The 27,307-nt window shown below is 41.2% G+C and overlaps 3 protein-coding genes across 6 annotated transcripts in view; 1 reads left to right on the top strand and 2 right to left on the bottom strand.

Annotated features, from left to right (window-relative positions):
• Positions 1-124: 124 nt before the first annotated feature.
• On the bottom strand, positions 125-17,708 carry PSMC6 (proteasome 26S subunit, ATPase 6). Its single transcript, XM_056547207.1, has 14 exons — positions 17,536-17,708; positions 13,187-13,266; positions 11,469-11,508; positions 10,842-10,894; positions 10,231-10,298; positions 8,392-8,506; positions 8,228-8,315; positions 7,177-7,238; positions 5,995-6,118; positions 4,934-4,995; positions 4,703-4,823; positions 4,502-4,582; positions 3,696-3,767; positions 125-634 (listed from the first exon to the last, which is right to left on the bottom strand). The coding sequence occupies exons 1-14, from the start codon at positions 17,660-17,662 to the stop codon at positions 516-518; spliced, it is 1,212 nt and encodes a 403-aa protein (XP_056403182.1). The 5' UTR covers positions 17,663-17,708; the 3' UTR covers positions 125-515.
• Positions 17,709-20,005: 2,297 nt separating this feature from the next.
• LOC130295899 (plasma serine protease inhibitor-like) overlaps positions 20,006-27,307 on the bottom strand; it is a 35,290-nt gene continuing 27,988 nt past the window's right edge. For all 4 annotated transcript variants that reach the window (XM_056547205.1, XM_056547204.1, XM_056547206.1 and 1 more), the window contains 3 exons: positions 26,803-27,073; positions 24,117-24,264; positions 20,006-20,259 (listed from right to left, as the gene is read on the bottom strand). In XM_056547205.1, coding sequence (XP_056403180.1) covers positions 20,062-20,259; positions 24,117-24,264; positions 26,803-27,073 — 617 coding nt within the window. In that variant the 3' untranslated portion in view covers positions 20,006-20,061. The remainder of the gene's footprint in view (positions 20,260-24,116; positions 24,265-26,802; positions 27,074-27,307) is intronic.
• LOC130295902 (serpin A12-like) overlaps positions 21,512-27,307 on the top strand; it is a 33,043-nt gene continuing 27,247 nt past the window's right edge. Inside the window, exon 1 of the mRNA XM_056547210.1 lies at positions 21,512-21,748. The gene's annotated coding sequence lies outside the window, so the exon portion shown is untranslated. The remainder of the gene's footprint in view (positions 21,749-27,307) is intronic.

The following is a 27,307-nucleotide window of genomic DNA, read 5'->3' as shown; positions in this document are numbered from 1 at the left end:
TTTTTCCTGGATAACTCCTTTAAAAAGGCAGGAATATTCTTATCCACTGACAGCAAGCAGAGATCTTGGCAAGACAAGTCGCAGACTTTCTCGTTCTTTATTCACACATTCCCTGTAGATTAAAGTGATTCGATTCTTACGCTGGAAGAACGTCACCCGCTTTAAACATGGTTTATTATTTACCTCAGAAAAAAAAAAAAAGGACAAAAATCAATTCATATAAAATATTTTACGAAACACAGTAACTCTTAAAATCTGCCATGTTGTTTTCTTCATCTCCCAACTTTACCGCCACCGTTGGGCAGCAAGGATTTTTTTTTTTGCGATGCATGAACTGCATAGGCTGTGTATTATTGTTACAGGAGCCTCGCGGAGCAGACTGTCTCCCGAAATTATCGGACTACTAAATTCTGACGATTGTTTTTTTTTAATGTACTTTAATATAAGACAACCAAACCCTAGAGGAACGGAGACCTCTAACACAAGCCACAGATCACCCATGCAGTCTCTTCCCGTTAGACAGGCTTATAATCCAGCTTAGACTCCAGCTTCTTGGAATCGGCAACTTTCCTGACCGCCTTCATGAAATCCTCCTGGACGACAAAATCGTGATCTGCCCGAATGGCGAACATCCCTGAGAAGAAGAAGAATTCCAATAAAAATCTGGTAAATACGTTAAATCATACAATGCTCTTAAAGGGGTACTCCACTGCTCAGCATTGGCACAAACTGTTCCGACCACTGGAGCCGGGAGCTTGTGACGTCATAGCCCCGCCCTCTCAATGCAAGTCTATGGGAGGGGGCGTGACATCCAGCTCCAGCGTTCCTAACAGTTACGCAGCGGAGTACCCCTTTAATGTTGTGACCATATAGCAGTGCCTCCAGCTGTTGCAAACTACAAAAAAAATCCCCTTAGAGAGAATGTCCCTAAAACCTAACTTTTATTGAGTCCCTATGTAAAATATAATAAATGGTGCAGTGACACAAAAGTGATTTAAAAAGGGTACTCCGGTGGAATTTTTTATTTTTTTTTTTTAAATCAGTTGGTGCCAGAAAGTTAAACAGATTTGTAAATTACTTCTATTAAAAAATCTTAATCCTTCCTGTACTTATCAGCTGCTGAATACTACAGAGGAAATTCTTTTCTTTTTGGAACACAGAGCTCTCTGCTGACATCACGAGCACAGTGCTCTCTGCTGTTCGCCTTCTAAAAATTATAACTTATATTTCAATCCACAGACTAGTATGGGGGTTGATTTTTGCGTGACCAGTTTTCCTTTGTAATAACCACAAATTTTAACATAAAAATGTCTGGCACAACCAAAAAAATACTATTTGTGTGGGGAAATTGAAAAGAAAACCGCAATTTTGCAAATTTTGAAAGGTTTCATTTCACAGTCCACTGTTCCAAAGATCTGTCAAACACCAGTGGGGTGTAAATACTCACTGAACCCCTTATTAAATTCTGTGAGGGGTGTAGTTTCCAAAATGGGATCACGTGGGGGGGGGGGGGGGGGGGTCCACTGTTCTGGCACCACGGGGCTTTGTAAACGCACATGGCCCGCGACTTCTATTCCAACCAAATTCTGTCTTCAAAAGCTCAATGGCGCTCCTTCTCTTCTGAGCATTGTAGTGCGCCAGCAGAGCACTTGACATCCACACATGGGGTATTTCCATACTCAGAAGAAATGGGGTTACAAGTTTTGGGGGTCATTTTCTCCTATTACCCCTTGTAAAAATATAAAATGTGGGGGAAAACCAGCATTTTAGTGAAAAAATGTTTTTCTTTCATTTACACATCCGACTTTAGCAAAAAGTCGTCAAACACCTGTGGGGTGTTAAGGCTCACTGTACCCCTTGTTGTGTACCTTGAGGGGTGTAGTTTCCAAAATGGTATGCCATGTGGGTTTTTTGCTGTTCTGGCACCATAGGGGCTTCCTAAATGAGACATGCCCCCCAAAAACCATTTCAGCAAAATTCGCTTTTCAAAAGCAAAATGTGACTCCTCTTCTGAGAATTGTAGTTCGCCAGCAGAGCACTTGACGTTCACACTTGGGGTATTTCCATACTCAGAAGAGATGGGGTTACAAATTTTGGGGGGCATTATGTCCTAATAAATCATTTACACATCCGAACACTTGACATACACGAGGTATTTCCTTACTCGAGAGAAATTGGGTTACACATTTTAGGAAGATTTCTCTCCTTTTACCCCTTGTAAAAATTCAAAAACTGGGTCTACAAGAACATGCCAGTGTAAAAAAATGAAGATTTTGAATTTTCTCCAATTTGTTGCTATTCCTGTGAAACACCTAAAGGGTTAACAAACCTTTTAAATGTTATTTTGAATACTTTGAGGGGTGCAGTTTTTATAATGGGGTCATTTGTGGGGCATTTCTAATATAAAGGCCCTTCAAACCCACTTCAAAACAGAACTGGTCCCTGAAAAATTTTGATTTTGTAAATTTTGTGAAAAATTGGAAACTTGCTGCTGAACTTTGAAGCCCTCTGATGTCTTCCAAAAGTAAAAACATGTCAACTTTATGATGCAAACATAAAAGTAGACATGTTGCATATGTGAATCAATATATAATTTATTTGGAATATTCATTTTCCTTATAAGCCGATAGCTTCAAAGTAAAAAAATAAATAAATAAATAAAAAAAAAAAAATAAATAAAAAAAAAAATCGAAATTTTCAATTTTTTCATCAAATTTGGGAATTTTTCACCAAGAAACGATGCAAGTATCGACAACATTTTACCACTAACATAAAGTAGAATATGTCACGAAAAAAATCTCGGAATCAGAATGAAAGGTAAAAGCAGAGTTATTAAAGTGACAGTGGTCAGATGTTCAAAAATGGCCTGGTCCTACAGTGAAAATTGGCTGGGTCCTTAAGGGGTTAATAGTTTGGATATTTACGCACGTGGCGATACCAAATCTTTTTATTGGGGGAGGGGATTTTTTTTATTTTTTGACTTATTTTTACACTTTAATAGTCCCCATAGGGGACTATTTATTGCAATCATTTGATTGCTAATACTGTTCAGTGCTATGCATAGGGCATACCACTGAACAGTGTTATTGGTCATCTTCTGCTCTGATCTGCTCAATCTCAGACCAGAGCAGAAGACCCCTGGAGACGGATGGAGGCCGGTGAGGGGACCTCCATCCGCCATTATGGATGATCGGATCCCTATGGCAGAGTAGAAGTAGTAGTTTTGCAACAACTGGAGGCACACTGGTTGGGAAACATTGCTGTATGAAGCTCTAAGAGCAGGCACCAAGGCCTCTGGCTTCGGCCATCCCCTAAAACATGTGAGGGGACAAATAACTGTTTAAATGCCACTATCCGTTTTATCATCAGCATCTAAACCAGTGGTCTCAAACTGGTGGCCCTCCAGATGTTGCAAAACTTCAACGCCTAGCATGCCTGGACATGCCCGGTCATTAGCAGCAGCTACGGGCTGTGAGGCATGCTGGGAGTTGAAATTCTGCAACATCTGGAGGGCCACAAGTTTGGGACCCCCTGATCTAAACTGATATGAGTAGGAAGAGTCACATGACTCCTGAATTGTAGTTTTGCAGCAGCTGAAGGCAGGGTGAGGGACACTGTCATATACTGTCTAGACATGTTTCTCCCCCATATAATGCAGCCACGGTTGTTCACCCTCCATTACTGTGACTCCTTACCAGCTTCAGTGCAGACATTCCTCAAATCTGCCCCATTAAACCCATCTGAAAGCTTCACGATGGCTTCATAATCTACAATAAGGGACAAATACATTTTAAAAAAGCACACACGTAATGTGGGACATTTAAAACATCACAAACCAAATTTCCAAGGACACCAGGGATTCAATTTAATAACCAAAAACCAAAACCTTGGGCCCTAAGGCAAAAAAAATCCCCTTAGAGAGAATGCCCCTAAAAGTTAAAGGGGTACTCCGCTGCCCAGCGTTTGGAACAAACTGTTCCGGCTCCAGCATTCGGGAGCTCGTGATATCATAGCCCCGCCCCTCATGATGTCACACCCCGCCCCCTCAATGCAAGTCAAGGGGGTGGGGTGTGACGTCATGAGGGGGCGGGGCTATGATGTCACAAGCTCCCGGCTCCAGTGTTTGGAAGTTTGTTCCAAACGCTGAGCAGCGGAGTACCCCTTTAACTTTTAGAGACATTCTCTCTAAGGGGATTATTTTGCGGTGGGCCTTAGGGCCCAAGGTTTTGGTTGTTGGATATTTAAAACATCAGACAAACCTACTGAAATGACAATATTCATGGTGGTTCTCCAGGGTTAAGAACACAGAACTGATTTCTTCCAAAAACAGCACCACTAATGTACTCAGGTTGTGTGTGGTATTGCGGCTCAGTTCCATTGAAATGAATAGAAATAAGTTTTAATACGCACAAAACCTGACAGGTGAGGTTCTGTTTTTGGAAGAAATCAGCTCTATTTTTCTATATAACCCCTTTACCATCTGGCACGAAGTCACAATTACCTATTTCTCCATGTTTGGTAATGGGACCTGCGTGAATCTTCAGAATATCTAGCCTGGCTTGCTCATTGGGCAGTTCAATGTCTGCAAAATTCAATACAGATATAAGAAATTATTTAATTTTTGTAAAAATAAATACAAGTAAATAAAATAATCCTATAGGGGAAAAAAAAAACTAATAAAAAATAAAAATAAAAGACTTACGAATTTTACGGTCAAGTCTCCCGGGACGCAACAAGGCCGGGTCCAGTGTATCTGGTCTGTTGGTGGCCATGATCATTTTCACTCTGTGCAGAGTGTCAAACCCATCCATCTGATTCAACAACTGGCGAAGAACAAAAAAAAAAAAAAAAAAATGAATAAAAATTGTGCATTAAACCATGGGACCCCCCCAAAGTCTATTGCTCCAGATCACCAGTGTTTAGCATGACGTACCTCCATTAGAGTTCTCTGAATCTCACGATCAGCTGACGTACCCTCAGAAAACCGCCGACCACCTGGAGATTATAACAATATATCAGATAATCCTATACCATTGTGTGAATTACCCGGAAATATGAAGAGAGACAATTTCTTCAAAAAATAGCACAATACCTGTCCTCAGGTTGTGTGCTGTATTACAACTTTTTTACCATTAACTTTAAAGGGTACCTTTCCTAAAAAAAAAAAAAAAAACTTTATTATAGATTAATGTATGCAGAATAACTTTCCAATTGCATGTTATTAAAAAATATGCTTCTTTCTATTTAATTTTCCACTTTGAAAAAATGACCACTAGGTGTCTCCCTACCAGTCCTGTCCACTAGCCCTTTTTTTTTTTTTTTATAGATTTCAGATTCATGCAGGAGTCCTAAATCTCAGACTGCAGCCGGGACACAGACAAGCTCAGCACTGCTCCCCGACTATCAATCAGACAGCACTGTGCTCATAGCACAGCAGGGCATACTCCTGGCTCTGCCTTACTGCATGCCCTCATTCATTTTACTATCTTTCTTCTCTCTGCACATGCAGTTGTAAACAGAGAGGAGAAGATTCAGAGCTGCCAGCTGAGCTTGTCTGTGTCCCGGCTGAAGTCTGAGATTTAGGACTCAAGCATGAGTCTGAAATCTATAAAAAAAAAAAAAAATAATAAAAAAAAAAAATAAATTATAAAAAAAAAAAAAAGGCTTGCAGCCAGGACTGGTAGGGAGACCTCTAGTGGTCATTTTTTCAAAGTGGAAAATTAAATAGAAAGAAGCATATTTTTTAACATACAATTGTAAAGTTATTCTGCATACATTAATCTATAATATATCAAAAGTATTTTTGATGAACGGTACCCTTTAATGGAACTGAGCTGCAATACCAAACACAGCCTAAGGACAGGGGTGGTGCTGTTTTTGAAGAAATCTGCAGTTTTTAATCCTGGATAACCCATTTATTGTGCAACTATACGACCGCCACACTTGTTATAAAGACTGTTCACACTCCCCCATTTGGTTAGAGAGGATTCTTACCTATAGCATCAATTTCATCCATGAAGATGATACATGGCTGGTGGTCCCTGGCATAGTTGAACATTTCTCTAATAAGCCTGGCACTTTCACCAATGTATTTATCTACAATAGAACTAGACACAACCTAAAGAAAGGGATAAAATAAAAAGAAAACGCAGTTAAAAAATAAAACTATACGGAAGTATCACTATGCGGTATAAGCCACTGTTCACACCGTGTTTTCAGCCTCTGACTGCTCTAGACCAGTGTGGTATTAATAAGTGGATAAATGATTTAGTATCAAATCCTTCAAGCTGCAACTAAAATTATTTCTATTCTGTACTGTAATTCTCTCTATGGCGGTGTTTTCCAACCAGTGTGCCTCCAGCTGTTGCAAAACTCCAACTTCCAGAAAACATTATACAAAGCCCCCCACTCCCACCCAAACATATTTCCCCACACCAAAGAAGGTGTCCTCAGGGGCAATAGGACACATCATTCATTGCCCTAGTGAAGTTTCCCAACCAGGGTGCAAAACTACAACTCCCAGCATGCCCGGACAGCCAACGGCTGTCCGGGCATGCTGGGAGTTGTAGTTTTGCACCATATGTAGGTCCAAAATTTGGAGACTTAGGTCAGTTTCCCAACCAGGGTGTCAAACTGTTGCAAAACTACAACTCTCGACACGTCCAGATAGCCGTTGGAAGTCCGGGCATGCTGGGAGTTGTAGTTTTGAAGCAGCTGGAAGCAGCCTGGTTGGAAAACACTGCTCTATAGTAAAGCCCATTTGCTATGCAGGATCCTGGTAAAGCTGGGTTCTCATCTTTTTTTTACTCTGGCTTTTGATAAGCGGCCAAAACTACTTTTCTCTAATAAGGTCTGGTCATCTTTTGGAGATGCAGCTGTCCGGGCATGCTGGGAGTTGTAGTTTTGCAACATCTGGAGGCCTAGCTCAATGTTTCTCAGCCCTTGGTGCCTCCAGCAGTTGGCTGTCCGGGTAGTTTTGCAACAGCTGGAGGTTCACAGTTCGGAAACCACTGCCATAGAGATAGTTACAATACAGAATAGGAAGAACATGAACGTTATTTGCAGCTTGAAGGATCCGATACTGTATCATTTATCCAGTTGTTGATATGGGTAAAGTATATACCTGATATGGCACAAGCCTAAGAAAAAAAAATAGGATAATGCTGTTTTACCTACCTTCAAGAAATTGCAATCCAGCTGACTGGCAACAGCTCGAGCCAGGAGCGTCTTTCCAGTACCTGGAGGATAGGAAGAAACAGGAGGCAATGATATTACAACCAGAAATATCCCAGAATATGAACTGTATCAGACAATAACTAGTACTAGGACTGTTACCATCCAATGCAGAGACAATGAGTGATGGGCGCCCATCATAGTATAAACCGGTATGTGATCAGCACCATGCACCCGTCATGGGTCCTCTCTCAAAAAACCACCACATTTACAAGGATAGGGTCACACAGGAGTGCATCCATAGCGTATTTGATGCTGAGGATGCGCTGCCGGCAGTCAAAGAGCGAAGGCAGAGCGAACTCCCTGCCATAACTGTGTCCACTCATGAATGTGGGAAATCCGCAGCTAAGGCGGCAGAAGGCATTCGCTCTGCCCTCCATCTGTGACTGCCGGCAGCACATCCTCTGCATCAAATATGCTGCGGATGCGCTACTTTAAAAAGGTGAATTAAAGGGGTACTCCGGTGGAAAACATTTTTTATTTTTTTAGATCAACTGGTGCCAGAAAGTTAAACAGATTTGTAAATCACTTCTATTAAAAAAATATACAGAGTAAATTCTTTTCGTTTTTAAATTTCTTTTTTGTCTTGTCCACAGTGCTCTCTGCTGACACCTCTGTCCGTGTCAGGAACTGTCCAGAGAAGCATAGGTTTGCTATGGGGATTTTCTCCTTCTCTGGACAGTTCCCGATACGGGCATCAGGTGTCAGCAGAGAGCACTGTGGACAAGACAAAAAAGAAATTTAAAAAGAAAAGAATTTCCTCTGTAGCAGACAGCTGCTAAAAAGTACTGGAAGGGTAAAGATTTTTTAATACAAGTAATTTACAAGTCTTAAAATTTCTAGCACCAGATGATTTAAAAAAAAAATAAAAATGTTTCCCACCAGAGTACCCCTTTAACATGCATCACTATGCACTTATGATGGAATTGCTATTTCTTAACACTAGAAACAGCACTAAAACTAACACTCATTCCAGAGCAAAGCTTCAACATACCTGGGGGGCCGTACAGCAAGCAGCCTTTCGGAGGAATGATTCCGACACGCTGGAACAGCTCTGGATTAGTGAGCGGGAGCTCGATGACCTGGCCAATAAAAGTTCATGATTACTCCATAAATAAATACTCTCCCCAATGCAGTAATGTCAGGATTCATACGCACCTCCCTGAGCTCTCGGATCTGCTCAGACAGTCCTCCGATTTCAGAATAGGAGACGTCTCCAGGGTCCTCGTGAGACATGTTATACACGAGCGGATCCACCTCTCGGGGCAGGTAACTAGAGACAAGGGATAAAATGAGAGGAATGAGCGGAAAGAGAAAAAGCAAATCCTGTAATACAAGAGGCAAAATATAAGAGGGTCACTGTACACAATCACTCTCTAGCAGGTTGTTTACAACTGATAAACAGGGGTCCAATCGTCAGCTCTATTTGTGGATCAGTGTTTCCTAACTAGAAAGCCTCCAACTGCTGCAAAACTACAACTCCCAGCATGCTGTGAGTTGTAGTTTGCAACAGCCAGAGATCCACTAGTTGGGAAACACTTGTGAAGGGGGGTGTGTGTGTGTGTGTGTGGGGGGGGGGTCATATCATAAAACTCCCATAAAAATCAATGACCTGTATAATGCGAGATCAGTGCAAGTAAGTGCACAACCCCCTGCATTACAATGTCGCTCTTTGCAGCAGATTTCCCCTGTGGATAATGGAGACAGAAACAGACTGTCGGCAAATAAGAACCATTTGGCCCATCTAGTCTGCCCAATATTCTGAATCTTATCAATAGTCCCTGGTCCTATCTTATATGAAGGATAGCCTTATACCTATCCCTATCTTATATGAAGAAGGATAGCCTTATGCCCATCCCTATCTTATATGAAGGATAGCCTTATACCTATCCCTATCTTATATGAAGGATAACCTTATACCTATCCCTATCTTATATGAAGGATAGCTTTATACCTATCCCTATCTTATATGAAGGATAGCCTTATACCTATCCCTATCTTATATGAAGGATAGCCTTATACCTATCCCTATCTTATATGAAGGATAACCTTATACCTATCCCTATCTTATATGAAGGATAGCTTTATACCTATCCCTATCTTATATGAAGGATAGCCTTATACCTATCCCTATCTTATATGAAGGATAGCCTTATGCCTATCCCTATCTTATATGAAGGATAACCTTATACCTATCCCTATCTTATATGAAGGATAGCCTTATACCTATCCCTATCTTATATGAAGGATAACCTTATACCTATCCCTATCTTATATGAAGGATAGCTTTATGCTTATCTCATGCATGTTTAAACTCCTTCACTGTATTTGCAGAGACCACTTCTGCAGGAAGACTATTCCATGCATCCACTACTCTCCCAGTAAAGTAATACTTCCTGATATTACTGCGGAAACCTTTCCCCTCTAATTTATAACTATGTCCTCTATATAACATTATGTCCTCTTGTGATAGTTTCTTCTTTTAAATCTCCTCCTTTACCGTGTTGATTCCCATTATGTATATAAAGTCTCTATCATATCCCCTCTGTCTCTTCTATACATGTTAAGGTCCTTTAACCTTTCCTGGTCAGTTTTATCCTGCAATCCATGTACTAGTTTAGTATCTTCTCTGAACTCTCTAGAGTATCTATATCCTTCTGGAGATACGGCCTCCAGTACAGCGCACAATACTCCAAGTGAGGTCTCACCAGTGTTCTGTACAGCTGCATGAGCACTTCTCTCTATACTAATACCTCTCCCTATACCTCCATGAGTACCTCCCTCTACTGCTTATACCTCTCCCTATACATCCAAGCATTCTGCTAGCGTTTCCTGCTGCTCTATTACATTGTCTTCCTACCTTTAAGTCTTCTGAAATAATTCCTCCTAAATCCCTTCCTCAGATACTGAGGTCAGGGCTGTGTCACATATTCTATACAGGAAGATAAAATTGGGCAATGACAACTCTTCCCTCAAGAAAAACGATGGACCGCTTACCGCATAATAGTGAGTGTTGTCATGTCTAAAGCTACTCGCGTCCCCGGCTTCAGTTTGCTTTTGTCCAGCTAGAAACAAAAAACAATGCGGTTAGATACTGAGAGATTGGGGGGCACAAAGTACTTCGTAATGGAAACATTTACAATACAAAGACTAAAATAATATTAGGGCCGGGGCTCCATGAGGACAAGGGGGCCACTGCAAGTCATACAGTGTTACTGCCATATATGTATGAGACCCTATAAGACCTTAGAGTCCTAGACTTATTGTTGAGCTCTACTGATCCTACTGATTAAACCATCGTCTGCTGTTATCACTAAATGGAAAAGTAATATAACAAGCCGGTCAATAAAGAGCAGCTGACAGAGGAAAAAATCCTCAACAAAGACAAGACAAAGGAGCAGAAAAAAAAGGAAAGATTGCTACATGATCATCTTTAGTAGCTCATATGTTCAATGTTAAACAGAGTAACCACTTTATAGAACAGTGTTTTCCAACCAGGGTGCCTCCAGCTGTTGCATTACTACAACTCCCAGCATACCCAGCCCTTTGGCACACTGGATGGGAAACAGTGATATAGAAGGTTTAAAACATTTTAAGCAGAGACTTACTTGTCGACGACACCCGACAACATATCTTGGCCCGTTTGTAGCTTTGACAATGACTGAAAACAGAAAATAGAGTTCAGGTTTAAAGCCTGCAATTACTACGGAATCCCGCAAAAAATAAATAAAATAAACTTAAACACAGTGGTCCCTTAAAGAAGTATTCCGCTGCTCAGCGTTTGGAACAAACTGTTCTGAAAGCTGGAGATGGGAGCTTATGATGTCATAGCCCCGCCCCCTCATTAAGTCACACCCCACTCCAATGTAAGTCTATGGGAGGGGGCTTGACAGCTGCCCTCCTGCTCTGCTCCTCAGTGCAGTGATGTCAGTCTACCATTTTGTTTTAAAAGTGGTCCAGTCCAGTAAACAATGGCTGTGGCTGCCATTAAGTAACCCTCGGAGAACTGCAAAGTAACCTAGGGGGTACTTGTACACCAAGGTTGAGAACCACTGGTCTAGACACTGGAAAGTTTGTCCCGTTGAGAAACACAGGATGAGAATAAATAAATAAATAAATATATATATTATATATATTATATATACACATACACATATATCTCTATAATTAAAAAAAAAGTCACCAAGCTGACGATAAGGATGCAGGGTAATAGACGCTCTTCCCTTCACACTTACATTTTTCTTCTGTGAGCTGCTTAAGAACTTCCCCGACAATCTGCAAATATCCAGAAAAAAGAAAAAGTTATTTTTCATAAAACTAAACAGAAAATGTTATTAGAAAACCGGGAAACTGTTGCAGGCAAAAGACTTTTTACGCCGCTCATTTTGCGGTAAAAACGACATGTTCTGTTTATTCTACAAGTCCTTACAATTACAGATACTCGATTTACCGGTATATAATTTTTTGGTTATATATTTTATTTATCTAAAAAAAAATAAAAAAATAAAAAAATACAAAAAAGCTTGATTTGTAGTTTTTATTGATATCATCCATCAAAATATGAGACTTTTTATTACATTTTTTTTTCTGGAATAAGATGAGGAAATTGTGCGATATGGTATTTCTTTTTGGTTAGTTGTCATTAAATTTTAAAGGCGATCTCCTGCAAAAATAAGGGCGCTCAGTGAGGAGCACGTGCTGCAGACGGCACACGCTTCATTCATTCCTCTGGGAACGCCAAAAAGGCCGGGTACAGCTACCGGGCATCATCCAGTAGACAACACGCACTTCTCATTGAGCGCCCCAGCAGTCAGACCCCCCGCGATCAGCTACTTATCCTGTAGATAGGGGATAAGTACATTTTTGTCGGCGTACTCCTTTAATAGTTCGGACATTTTCACATGTGGGGATACCAAATAGATATATTTAACTTTTTTAATTTGAGAAATGGGAAAAGGCTGGGGCAATTTAACTTATAGGGGATGTTTCTTACATAAACGATCAGATTGCTTACAGTGATCAGTGAAATCTGAGCTCGTCTAGTACAGTCTGCTTGAGGCCGACAGTATTAGAGTGTGCAGGACATGCAGGGAGGCCTTCAGCTGCCATGGTTACCTATTAAAGTGGTACTCTGGCACTTAGACATCTTATCCCCTATGCAAAGGATAGGGGATAAGATGCCTGATCGCGGGGGTCCCGCCGCTGGGGACCCCCGTGATTCTGCACGCCGCACCCCCTTATAATCAGACCCTGGAGCGTGTTCGCTCCGGGTCCGATTACTGTCGATCACGGGGCTGGAGCATTGTGACGTCACGGCTCTGCCCCCGTGTGACTTCACGCTCCGCCCCCTCAATGCAAGCCTATGGGAGGGGGCGTGACAGAGGATAAGTTATAGATCGCAGGGGGTCCAAGCGCTGGGACCCCCAGCAATCTCAACTGGGCCCCAGCAGTTTGCCAAAAGCAGCCTTTCCGACGCCAGAAGGAAGCTGCGGCTGACAGGCCCCCTCCATGTATCTCTATGGGATGCCCCCTTCCAGCAGACTGCAGGGGCCCCGTTCAGTAGATCGTAAGGGTCCCAGCAGTTGGCACTGTTGCAAAACTACAACTCCCAACATGCCTGGACAGCCGTTGGCTGTCCAGGCATGCTGGGAGTTGTAGTTTTGCAACAGCTGGAGGCACACTGGCCCAGACACTGAACAGTAGGGACAATAAATCAAGAAAACATTGTCCAAGTCCAAATGGTTAAAGATGGACGCGGCCTTTAAAGGAAATACGGAGGCTCTGAGGCGAGTAGTTCTTGTCTTGCAGCAACAGGGTCCTATGGAGCTTCCAGTCCTGTCTGTACTTGTGCCAATACATGGCGGTAAGTGGCTTCCTATTGAACTGGTGACCATGTGTCAGATAGGAAGGAACGGTTACCATCCCATCATCTTCTATGGCAGCGAGCACTTACCTGCCCCACACTCTGCAGAGCCTTCAGGTCGTTCTCGGACTTCTCATATTGCTTAGTCAGTTCCTTCAACTGTTCCCTTACTGGGATAAAAAAGAAAGAATCACATAAGTTGTCAGGACAATAGAACAGCGACGGCTCAAACAATAACCAAGTATAGGGTTAACGTGATCTCTCTGCTTCGTAGGGAAGGAGCAGATCTATTAGGTGCATCTACAAAACGCTAAGTTGCAGCATTTGTGGAGGTAATTAGTGCAGCAAAGCATCACTACTCACCTCCTCCTCCGTCTGTATGGTATACAGCGGGTTAGCCTCTACTGGAGGCCAGACTTCTATAACTATACTGACAGGAGTCCCTGCTCATGACAGGGTTGAGCTGTGACCCCAGCTATACAGCTGCAGGTTCAGCTCGGGCTCAGCAAGACGTATTGTTCATCACCTGCTCAGAAACAACATCGATTAAGTCAGCGATCTGACTAGATCTCCGCTTCACTGGAGGCCCTTGCTGGGCTAAGCTCTGGCCCAGAAACCAAAGAGTCGAGTTGCACTGCTGAGCAGCGCTAGTTAACTCCTTAGTAAGTGTACAGACAACCATAGAAAACTCTGTATACTGTGATCAGAAGTCCACTTACCCACTGTCTCTAGCCTGGTCTTGGGTAGCCCCGCCTCTATTGATAACAGCACTAGAGGCGGAGCTACACAGGATGATGATAGACAAGATCGGGGGTGGTAAGTCAGGCTCTGTTTACATCTTGCAATTTTATAGTGACGTTTTTACTACATACAGGTGTTATGTACTGTAATATATTACATAACTCCTGTATATAGTACACACATATCGCACCTGTAAATAGTATACACATTAATACATATATATATACATACACAAACGTGTTATATAATATATAGCGGGTAATGTGCATACTATATATATATATATATATATATATATATATATATATATATATATGGTGACGTGTATACTATATACAGTTCTTATATATACTATTTATAGGGGGTAATGTGTATACTATATACAGGTGTTATATAATATAGGTGGAAATGTGTACTATATACAGGTGCGCTATATAATTTATAGGGGTGACGTGTATACTATATACAGTTATATATAGGGGGTGATGTGTATACTATATACAGGTGTTATATTATATATGTTGTAATGTATATACTATGTACAGGTGTTATATACAATATATATGGTGTAATGTATACACTATATACAATATATAGGGGGTGATGTGTATACTATATACAGGTGTTTGTATATAAGGGGTGTAATGTATATACTATATACAGGTGTCATGTAATATATGATGTTGTGTATATTATATACAGGTGTTATATATAAGGTGGTATATATTATATATATGGGGTGACGTGTATACTATATGCAGGTGTTATATATAGGGTGTAATGTATATACTATAGACAGGTGTTATATAGGGTGTAATGTATATACTATAGACAGGTGTTATATATAGGGTGTAATGTATATACTCAGGTGTTATAAATAGGGTGTAATGTATATACTATATACAGGTGTTTATATATAAGGGGTGTAATGTATATACTATATACAGGTGTCATGTAATATATATGACCTTGTGTATATTATATACAGGTGTTATAATATATGTATATACTAAATACTGGACATATATATTATATATGGGGTGATGTGTATACTATATACAGGTGTCATGTAATATATGATGTTGTGTATATTATATACAGGTGTTATATATAAGGTGGTATATATTATATATATGGGATGACGTGTATACTATATGTAGGTGTTATATATAGGGTGTAATGTATATACTATAGACAGGTGTTATATATAGGGTGTAATGTATATACTATAGACAGGTGTTATATATAGGGTGTAATGTATATACTCAGGTGTTATATATAGGGTGTAATGTATATACCATAGACAGGTGTTATATATAGGGTGTAATGTATATACTATAGACAGGTGTTATATATAGGGTGTAATGTATATACTATAGACAGGTGTTATATATAGGGTGTAATGTATATACTATAGACAGGTGTTATAAATAGGGTGTAATGTATATACTATATACAGGTTTTATATATAAGGGGTGTAATGTATATACTATATACAGGTGTCATGTAACATATGATGACATTGTTGTGTATACTATATATAGGTGTTTAATATATATGGGGTGATGTATATACTATATACAGGTGTTATACATAGGGTGTAATATATACTATATAAAAGGTGTCATGTAACATATACTGTATATGATATTGTTGAGTGTACTATATACAGGTGTCATAATATATGTATACTATATACAGGAGATATATAATATATGGGGTGACGTGAATACTATATACAGGTGTCAAATATGTGATGACATTGTTGTGTATATTATATACAGGTTATATATGTGATGACATCATTGTGTATATTATATACAGGTATATATATATGTGATGACATCATTGTGTATATTATATACAGGTATATATATATGTGATGACATCATTGTGTATATTATATACAGGTTATATATGTGATGACATCATTGTGTATATTATATACAGGTTATATATGTGATGACATCATTGTGTATTATATACAGGTTATATATGTGTGATGACATCATTGTGTATTATATACAGGTTATATATGTGTGATGACATCATTGTGTATATTATATACAGGTATATATATATATGTGATGACATCATTGTGTATACTATATACAGGTATATATATATGTGATGACATCATTGTGTATATTATATACAGGTATATATATGTGATGACATCATTGTGTATATTATATACAGGTTATATATATGTGATGACATCATTGTGTATATTATATACAGGTTATATATGTGATGACATCATTGTGTATATTATATACAGGTATATATATATGTGATGACATCATTGTGTATACTATATACAGGTATATATATATGTGATGACATCATTGTGTATATTATATACAGGTATATATATGTGATGACATCATTGTGTATATTATATACAGGTTATATATATGTGATGACATCATTGTGTATATTATATACAGGTTATATATGTGATGACATCATTGTGTATTATATACAGGTATATATATGTGATGACATCATTGTGTATACTATATACAGGTATATATATGTGATGACATCATTGTGTATACTATATACAGGTATATATATATGTGATGACATCATTGTGTATATTATATACAGGTATATATATGTGATGACATCATTGTGTATATTATATACAGGTTATATATGTGATGACATCATTGTGTATATTATATACAGGTTATATATGTGATGACATCATTGTGTATTATATACAGGTATATATATATGTGATGACATCATTGTGTATATTATATACAGATATATATATATGTGATGACATCATTGTGTATACTATATACAGGTATATATATGTGATGACATCATTGTGTATTATATACAGGTATATATATATATATGATGACATCATTGTGTATTATATACAGGTATATATATATGTGATGACATCATTGTGTATATTATATACAGATATATATATGTGATGGCATCATTGTGTATTATATACAGGTATATATATATATATATATGATGACATCATTGTGTATTATATACAGGTATATATATATGTGATGACATCATTGTGTATATTATATACAGATATATATATGTGATGACATCATTGTGTATACTATATACAGGTGTATATATATATATGTGATGACATCATTGTGTATACTATATACAGGTATATATATGTGATGACATCATTGTGTATACTATATACAGGTATATATATATGTGATGACATCATTGTGTATACTATATACAGGTATATATATATATATGTGATGACATCATTGTGTATACTATATACAGGTATATATATGTGATGACATCATTGTGTATTATATACAGGTATATATATATGTGATGACATCATTGTGTATATTATATACAGGTATATATATATGTGATGACATCATTGTGCATATTATGTGGGGGCCGGTGATTTCCTCATCCTCGCTCCGGGGTGTCTCCGCCGTCTCCCGGTTCCCCGTTTATGATTCTCCTCCCCGGGTTGTCCGGAGCGGTCTCCGCCGTGTGTAGCTGCACATATCCGGTGACAGCCGCTGTCCGCCCCGCAGGTCCCGTCCCCGGATCCGCCGCTGTAGGCCGGGATGACAAAGCGTCTGTGAGGCCGGGACTCCCGGAGCGCTGATCCGGCTCCCCCGCACCTCCAGCCCCGCCGTCCGGCTCTCCCCGCGCTCCGGCCCCGCACTCACACTCCTTCAGGCGGCCGTCTATCTCCTTGTGCTCCAGCAGCTTCTTCCTGTAGTCCTGCAGCGCCTTCTCCCGCGGGTCCGCCATGATGAGAAGCCGCTGCTCATAGGGAATGCCGGGAAGGGCCATGGCCGCCGGGGGAGGAGAGCTGAGGGGACAACGAGAGGACACGCCCCCTGTCAACGAGCTCCAGAGCGGCCCGCCCGGCGAACAAGAAGCCCTGCGTCACAGCGCCCTCCCTGGTAAGCTGCGGTACTACACCTAGGAACATTTAAGGTCACATACAGTACTGCATGACACAGCGGCATTGTATCCCAACCTGTGTTCCTCCAGCTGTTGCAAAACTACAACTCACAGCATGCCCGGACAGCCTTTGGCTGTCCGGGCATGCTGGGAGTTGTAGTTTTGCAACCTGGTTGGGAAACTGCTCTGGGGCAATGAATGATGTGTCATATTGCCCCTGAGGACACTATCTGTGGTGTGGTGAAACATGTTGGGGTGGGAGTGTTGGGAGGGGGGGTTGTATAATGTTTGCACTGTGTTTATAACTTTTGCTTAGATTTGACTTTTTGACCACTTCTTATCTGTTTCTTTTTTGGCATGTCATGTGACCAAAAATAAGACAAGGAGGAAGTTTTGTTACAGTGTGTTATCAGTGTGTCACCCCAGAAGTAAGGTAAGTACATGAGAAGGAGGTTTTGTTTCAGTGTGTTATCAGGAAGGTAGTACTGTGAGGAGGGTTTGTTACAGTGTGTTAGTAGGAAGGTAGTTCTGTGAGGAGAGTTTGTTACAGTGTGTTAGTAGGAAGGTAGTTCCATGAGGAGGGTTTGTTACCGTGTGCTATCAGGAAGGTAGTTCTATGAGGAGGGTTTGTTACCGTGTGCTATCAGGAAGGTAGTTCTATGAGGAGGGTTTGTTACCGTGTGCTATCAGGAAGGTAGTACCGTGAGAAGGGTTTGTTACAGTGTATTATCAGGAAAGTAGAACAGTGAGGAGGGTTTGTTACCGTGTGTTATCAGGAAGGTAGTTCTTTGAGGAGAGTTTGTTACAATGTGGTATCAGGAAGGTAGTACCGTGAGGAGGGTTTGTTACAGTGTGTTAGTAGGAAGGTAGTTCTGTGAGGAGGGTTTCTTACAGTATGTTATCAGGAAGGTAGTTCTGTGAGGAGAGTTTGTTACAGTGTGTTAGTAGGAAGGTAGTTCTGTGAGGAGGGTTTGTTACAGTGTGTTAGTAGGAAGGTAGTTCTGTGAGGAGGGTTTGTTACAGTGTGTTAGTAGGAAGGTAGTACCATGAGAAGGGTTTGTTACAGTGTGTTATCAGGAAGGTAGTTCTGTGAGGAGAGTTTGTTACACTGTGTTAGTAGGAAGGTAGTTCTGTGAGGAGGGTTTGTTACACTGTGTTAGTAGGAAGGTAGTTCTGTGAGGAGGGTTTGTTACAGTGTGTTATCAGGAAGGTAGTACCCTGAGTAGAGTTTGTTACAGTGTGTTATCAGGAAGGTAATTCCATAAGCAGAGTTTGTTACCCTGTGTACTCTTAAGTGTCAGTCACCTGGGGCTGCCATCCACCACTTTCAGAATACAGCCCCTCTCTACCACTCTAACGGAGCAGTGGCTGCTGGGAGCAGACGTGCCGTTTATAGGCAAGTCTGCTGGAAGACACTGGGCAGTGACCTTGGCCAACAACAACGTTCGGTCTTACTGTTTGGGGGGCACTATAGTGGCTGGAGCCTAAAATAATTGTCTTGCAGGTTCTGTGGAGACGAGTTATGGTTGGAGGCAATCTTCATGGCAGTCTAGGCCGGATGGAGAAGAAAGAGGAAAGTGACCGACTCCAATTAGAGAAGACGTCACCTGATGAAACTGTATGGGATCACTGATATCAGTGGTCTCAAACTGTGGCCCTCCAGATGTTGCAAAACTTCAACTCCCAGCATTCCTGGACAGCCAACGGCTGTCCGGGCATGCTTGGAGTTGAAGTTTTGCAACATCTGGAGGGCCACAGTTTGAGACCACTGATTTATATGGTCTGCAGAGCCTGTGCACAGCTGATATGTACCACTATACAGTCACTGTACGGGCGGTAGTCAGCTCTGTCCTCTCCTTCAACTGGCTCCAGAAAGTTAAGCAGATTTGTAAATTACTTCTATTAAAAACCAGTACTTATGAGCTCATGAAGTTGAGTTGTTCTTTTCTGTCTAAGTGCTCTCTGATGACACCTGTCTCGGGAACCGCCCAGTTTAGAAGAGGTTTACTGTGGGGATTTGTTTCTAAACTGGGCGGTTCCCAAGACACGTGTCATCAGAGAGCACTTAGACAGAAAAGTACAACCTTAACTTCAGAAGCTCATAAGTACCGAAAGGATGAAGATTTTTTTAAAAGAAGTAATTTACAAATCTGTTCAGCTTTCTGGAGCCAGTTGATCTATAAAAAAAAAGTTTTTTCCTGGAATACCCCTTTATTTAATAAGACAAGGTTAGACTATATGACACCATTTTATTTTATGAGCGGTGGATATTGGCTCTGTGACAATTATAGAGTCGGGTTAAGGATTCTCCCGGTGAACAGTGCTGTATTATCATCATCCTTCACGATGGTCATAATGAAGGGACGGTCGGCCTTAACTTCAGGATATCGTCTGCGGGCTGTAGTCTCTGCAGTCGCAATAGCTGAAGCAGCGGAGGCCACTGTTCCCTCCTCATTCACCTCTATCACGGCTTTGTGTACGGCCTATGGGGAAGAAATAATGAGAAATAAACATGGATTCTATACCATTGAATGTAACCTATTGGGATTGTCAGGGTAAACAGTTTATACAAAAAAGACCCTGTTGTGCTTAAAGGGGTACTCCGGTGCTTAAACATCTTATCCCCTATCCAAAGGATAGGGGATAAGATGCCTGATCGCAGGAGTCCCGCAGCTGGGGACCCCCGGGATCATGCACGCGGCACCCCGTTTGTAATCAGTGCCCGTAGCGCGTTCGCTCCGGGTCTGATTATGGTCGACCGCAGGGCGGGCGGCGTGTGACGTCACGCCTCCGCCCCCGTGTGACGTCACGCTCCGCCCCTCAATGCAAGCCTACGTAGGATAAGATGTTTAAGCACCAGAGTACCCCTTTAATCCCAGCTTATCCCCTATCAGCAGACACCTAATGTACTGTGCTCAATCCCGTCCAGAAGTAATTCATATCAATCATAGAAAGAAAGAAAGAAGAATAAAGGGGGAGCACTTACAAGCCGGAGCCTCTTTGAAGGTGCAGACTGTGTCTTTTAATGAGGTGCAGTTAAAGGGGTACTCCGGGGGAAACCTTTTCTTTTTTTTTTTCTTTTTTTTTTTTTTTTATCAACTGGTGCCAGAAAGTTAAACAGATTTGTGAATTACTTCTATTAAAAAATCTTAATCCTTCCTGTACTTATTAGCGGCTGAATACTACAGAAGAAATTATTTTCTTTTTGGAACACAGTGCTCTCTGCTGACATCATGACCACTTTGCTCTCTGCTGACATCTGTCCATTTTAAGAACTGTCCAGAGCAGCATATTTTTTCTATGGGGATTTTCTCCTACTCTGGACAGTTCTTAAAATGGACAGAGATGTCAGCAGAGAGCACTGTGTTTCAAAAAGAAAAGAATTTCCTCTGTAGTGTTCAGCAGCTAATAAGTACTGGAAGGATTAAGATTTTTTAATAGAAGTGGTTTACAAATCTGTTTAACTTTCTGGCACCAGTTGATTAAAAAAAAAAAAGTTTTCCACCGGAGTACCCCTTTAAATATCCATAACGCAGGCCCCCAAGGTCCGCAGCGTGGTGCATGGAGACTACGCCTCTTCCGTCACCTGGAGGCAGGTAAATACACCTCTCCTCGCACGTCACGGGAGGTGGGCATTAGTGTTGAGCGTGAATATTCGCAATTCGAATATTTATTGCAAATTTCGCATATTCGCGAAAATGGCGAATATAGCACTATATATTTGCAATTACGAATATTCATAATTTTTTTTTCTCCACAGAACACATCACAGTGATCTCATCCCTCCCGGCTTCCAGCTTGTGGTCTAAAGAAGGCTCCTATACTATTTACTGCATTAGACTGGAAAGCAAATATTCCCAAATATAATACCAAACTCCATCACATGGAGGAACACGGGTCAGGACTCTAAACAGGAATACTAAATACAGAGCATGGGTGCAAGCAAGACTCACAGTGTGAACACAGACTAAGGTATGACAAGGTACTAAAAGCCGACAGATGTACATAAAACCAAGAAGACTACAATCAATATCAAACAGGAATAATAAATAATAAACAGGATCAACAATGGCTAAAACTCAGACAGACATAGGAAAGGTAAAACTAATAACCACCACAGAGTTCAGCAGAGCTCAGGTTTACATAGCCCCGCCCGAGTTCCCATTGGCTAATAGCATTAACTATTCCCTAGCCAGGGAGAATAGCACAGAAAACGTTCATACATAAAAACAAGGTCTGAACAGGACCTAAAACAGAAAATGCAAAAACACAAAATTGGACTTTACAGTTTGATTAGGGTCTGAGACATGTCAAGTGACTGGGTAAACAAGAGGGACACTGTAAGAGGAAATCAGGTTGATGTGGACTTTTTTCATTCTAAAAACACTAGGGTGAAATTGGGCCAGAGTGTAATGTCTGTTTGTTTTTTTATTTTTCTGTTTAGGTGTGTATTCACACATTAGTTTGTTCTGGGCAGTTTGCTATTCTCCCTGGATAGGGAATAGTTAATGCTCTGAACCAATGAGAACTTGGGTGGGTATATTTTAACCAGAGTTCTCCTGCATTCTCTGCTGGTTATTTTGTGCAATAATGCTACTATGATGTCTGTTTGCGCAATACACTTCCAAGTCTACTTGAGCATGCACCTTGTATTTATCTTGTTATATTATCTGAGTTTAAGCCATGGTTAAATAGTCTTGTTTATTGTAGATTTTAGTCTGTGTTACATTTGTCGGCTTTAGGATTAGTATGTCCGTTCTGCTTAGTCTGTGTTCACACTGTGTTAGTGTAGTGTTACCTGAGCTCTGTATGTAATTATTCCTGTTTGGTATCTTGGAGTTTGTTCAGACCCGTCCTGTTTTAGTCTTGCCTGTTACCTGTGCTCTGTATGTTATAATTCCTGTTTGGTATCCTGGAGTCTATTTAGACTCACCTGGTTCTAGTCCTGTGTTTCGTTTTTCCTACTAGGTCAGTATCCTGATCAGACGGTGGTGTGTGCCCCGCTGTCTAGTACTCTATTTGGCTTTATTATGCCGTCTACTCCTTTTGTGGAGTGGGGTGTCCAGTTTGTTTGTTCTGTGTTCCAGTGTGAACAGTGTCCTATGTTACCTGATCAGTTTAGTGTTTTAGCTCTCAGTTCTTCTATTCATCCCCTTCATCTTTTGGATTCTGCTGTATACTTGTTGCATACCTTGTCTAGTTCATTTTTTCATATCAGCCGTTTATTTGGATTCCGGTTTATGAACTGTTATTTATTACACTATATTCTGCCCTGTTTGTGAGTTTATATTATATCTAGTTGTATGGTAGTTTTCCGTCCCCGTTTCTGGCCTGTGACCGACTATGTTTATTATTTGTTTTTATGCCACTGCAGTGTGGCTCATGGAGGGATCGGCTCCAAGTTGTTGATCCACCTTTTAGGGTGGATAGGCAAGTAGGCAGGGAGAGTGTTACTAGGGACAGTTTAGGGCTCACTCTCCCTGTCCCCCCAGTCGGTCATGACATGGAGAAGCCTGTCAGTGTGATGTGTAATGTGACCTTATCCTAATATTTTTCTGACCTTTCTCTAGGAGATATCACTCCACAGCTGGACATTCTATATACTTTTCAGTATCTTGGCACAGTATTGTCAGTAACTTACCTCTCCTCGCTCCCACGGCAGTTCTGGCTTCTGTTCGGTATCAAAGGGACTGTCGCCTAATTTCCTCATCAGGCAATGGGGACGCTAGGCCAATTAGGCACTGTGCTGGTGTCCCAGCTTATCTAAAGCTCATCGCATTTTGTCTTGTTGCTGGATTGCTGTCTGTTCCCTGTTCTTCTATTCTGTATTTGACCTGATGAAACCTTCAGTTCTGACCATTCTTGCTCTCTGGTACTGTGTTGGTTTCTGACTAGGTTCTGACTCTGTCCTCTGGTTTTGACCCCTGGCTTGTGTCTCGTTTCCTCTCTGGACACTGACATTGACATGCTTCTTTGGTTCGGACCTGGTCTGACATTTGACTACGCCTGCTTGTTTTTCCCTGTACAATTCAACTATTGAAGGGACTGTCACCTAGTTGAGGCCACCAGATAGTATGAATCGTCCAAGTAGGAAGGGTCAGTGGGTTGGCTTCAGCATAGGGCTGCACTGTCTCTTCTACTCGTAACAATTATACACTGGGAAATGGTGCCGTTATCTGGGCACCGTGTCCACCTATCTAGGCCTACTGTTTCACGTCACGTTTATCACGAGCAGGTACTCATGGTGTTATCCTAATATTATTTTTTACAATTATAACTTTTATGCTTGCCTTATCTATTCTCATATTTATAAAAAAAAAAACACATAAATGGATCTCACCTCCGACACCTTCAATTTTCGGTCTATAGAAATCCCAGAAAAATCGGCACTGCAAGAGAACACCTGTGCGAATCCTATTGGAGTTAACTCTTTCACAAGATCCAACTTTGTAGAAACTGAAAACTTGGGTATTGAGAGGCTTATTTCCCTGTGAAAAGAAGAACAAAAAGAAAAACAAATCAGTTTTCACATCCTCTTTCTGCACTTGTCTAGTGAATGGCCATCCATGTTATACACAGATGGCTGGAGTCAGGTCTCCTTTTCTGACTCATATAGGGGGTGGGGGGACACGGTACTCACACCTGAACTTCCTTTCGCTTACTTATCTGACCAATCACGGTGCAGCACATACTTCTCTCTGCTATGCTATGACATAGTGCTGGTGAACTGGACTGAAAAAGCTGGCACTGTGCTGAGGGATGATTTACACAGTACATTAGTATAGATGGCATGTGGAGGAATATGCCTCATGCACTGGCTTTGTAAGGTGCTATGTAAACAGAAAGGAAAAAGGAAAGAAACAGTAGCTGCACAGCAAGGAAAGGGTAACACTAAGTACTGACCTGCTTATATGAGAAAGAAGCCTTGATCTACCTTTTATGGACACTGTTTCCTAACCACTGTGCCACTGTGTCTTTGCCTGTTTGAGCATGCTGGAAGTTGTAGTTTTGCAACAGATAAAGGCACCCTGGTTGGGAAACACTGGTCTGGAGGATGGAATCAGCCTCAATTTGCATGCACACAGATCAGTGTTTCACATAGCATTCTTATAGAACGGGTATCCTCCATATAACTTACTAGGTCATATGGACAGAGATTGTCTTTATCAGACAGTCCCTGAAATAAGTATGTTCATAGGTGTAGGTGCCATCCATAGTGTTCTGTATTGTCTGTGGTGTATTGTCTGTTATGTATGTCTGGTGCCACTAGATGGCTCTGTAGCTGAGAGGTTCTGAAGTAGTATAACAATGTCAGTTATTTTTGTCTTGTTTGCCTCATATGTAAAAATCTTTTTGGTTTCTTGTTCATTCTCCATTTTATTTGACCAGTAAAAGACATAAACCAATTCTGTCGCATCGTATTAAATATCAACAATAATTGAGTACTCTGGAAAACACTGGAAAACATTTTATTTTAAATCACCTGGTGCCAGAAAGTTAAACAGATTTCTAAATTACTTCTATTAAACAATCTTAATCCTTCCAGTACTTATCAGCTGCTGTATGCTCCACAGGAAGTTCTTTTCATAATGAATTTCCATTCTGTCTGACCACAGTGCTCTCTGCTGACACCTCTGTCCATTTTAGGAACTGTTCAGGGCAGGATATGTTTTCTATGGGGATTTGCTCCTACTATTGACAGTTCCTGACATGGACAGAGGTGTCAGCAGAGAGCACTGTGGTCAGACAGAAAGGAAATTAAAAAAGAAAAGAACTTCCTGTGGAGCATACAGCAGCTGATAAGTACTGTAAGGATTAAGATTTTTAAATAGAAGTAATTTACAAATATGTTTAACCTTCTGGCACCAGTTGATTAAAAATATTTTTTTTTTCAGCGGAGTACCCCTTTAAGTACGAGACTTAACACTTAGGCTAGGTTCAGACTACGGAATCTCCAGGCAGAAAATTTCCACCCGGAGATTTCGAGTGCGGCCAGCGCCGGCTGAATCAGTCGCCGCTAGGACCGCGCGGACACTGCAGTCTCTAATAGACTGCAATGTGTTCCGCGCGGTTTTCCGCCTGAAGAAAGAGCACCGCCTTTCTTCAGGCGGAAATTTCTAAGCGGATTTTCCGCTTCACAAATTCCGAAGTGTGAATTTGTGAACGGAAACCCATTCACTACACTAGACATTTTAGCAAGCGGAATTTCGGACGGAAATTTTACTACTGAATTTCTGTTGGAAATTCCGTAGTCTGAACCTAGCCTTAGGGTTACATCTATCCTTGGAAGACAGACCTTTAAACCCTAATGATGAGATACATTTTAGTCTTACAAAGGATCCATCTGCTTCAAGGCTCAAGTCTAGCAGGAGTCCATGGGAATGGAGTTCCTACACTTTTTTCAAAGCAGGAACACTGTTCCCATTAGCAGGAGTCCTGCAGGACCAGCCCTTGAGTGGAAATCTTGGGTAATTTTCCAGAACTTAACCCCTGATCTGCTTAAAGGAGTACTCCGGCGCGCACTTTTTTCCTTTTATCCCGTCCGGGCTGCAAAATAAAAGAAAACACACTTTCTCTTACCTGACAACGAGCCCCCGGAGCTCCGGTACACTCCGGTACAGGTGTCCGGTCCCCGGGCTGTATTCTTCTTACTTCCTGTTAGCCCGGCAGGTCACACGGAGCTTCAGCCTATCACCGGCCGCAGCGATGTCCCACCTCGGCCGGTGATAGGCTGAAGCTCCGTGTGACGTGCCGGGTTAACAGGAAGTAAGAAGAATACAGCCCGGGGACCGAACACCTGTACCGGAGTGTACCGGAGCTCCGGGGGCTCGTTGGCAGGTAAGAGAAAGTTTGTTTTATTTTATTTTGCAGCCCGGACGGGATAAAAGGAAAAAAGTGCGCGCCGGAGTACTCCTTTAACCCATGGCCATAGGGCTCCATTCACAGAAAGATCCAACTATTGTCATTTTACCCGCATAAGAAGGAACAAGTTGTTCCATTGGTTGGTCCCCTATCGAGGGTCTTACATTGGTTCCAGTTTCTTTATCCATGTCCTCAGTGAACCTTCCTGAAAAGCTTTCTCCACATCTACCATTTTTCCTTCTTTTGGTATAATAAAGATGGCGGAGACATTTCCTGTATAGAGGATCTTGACTACTGTACATCCCACATCTTCTAAGATGGCTACAGAATACCAATCTTCAGCCGTCATCATCGGCACCTTCACAATGGTGTTCCCATCTACGTGGAAGTCTTCTTCTCTGGTGTCCTTTGCATTGAAACCATATTTCCAGGATCCTAAAAATCAATAAAATGCTCAACATTTATTATAATTAAAGGGGTACTCAGCTGCTCAGCATTTGGAACAAGCTGCTCTGAACGCTGGAGCCAGCACCAAGAGCTCTTGACATCATAGCCACACCCCCTCATTACGTCACGCCCCACCCCATCAATGCAAGTCTATGGGAGGGGGCGTGACGGCTGTCACGCCCCCTCCCATAGATTTGCATTGAGGGGGCGGGGCGTGACATC

This window comes from Hyla sarda, chromosome 11 (assembly GCF_029499605.1).
Source record: "Hyla sarda isolate aHylSar1 chromosome 11, aHylSar1.hap1, whole genome shotgun sequence".
Taxonomy (NCBI): Eukaryota; Metazoa; Chordata; class Amphibia; order Anura; family Hylidae; genus Hyla; species Hyla sarda.
This window is presented reverse-complemented; position numbering and strand designations above follow the sequence as displayed.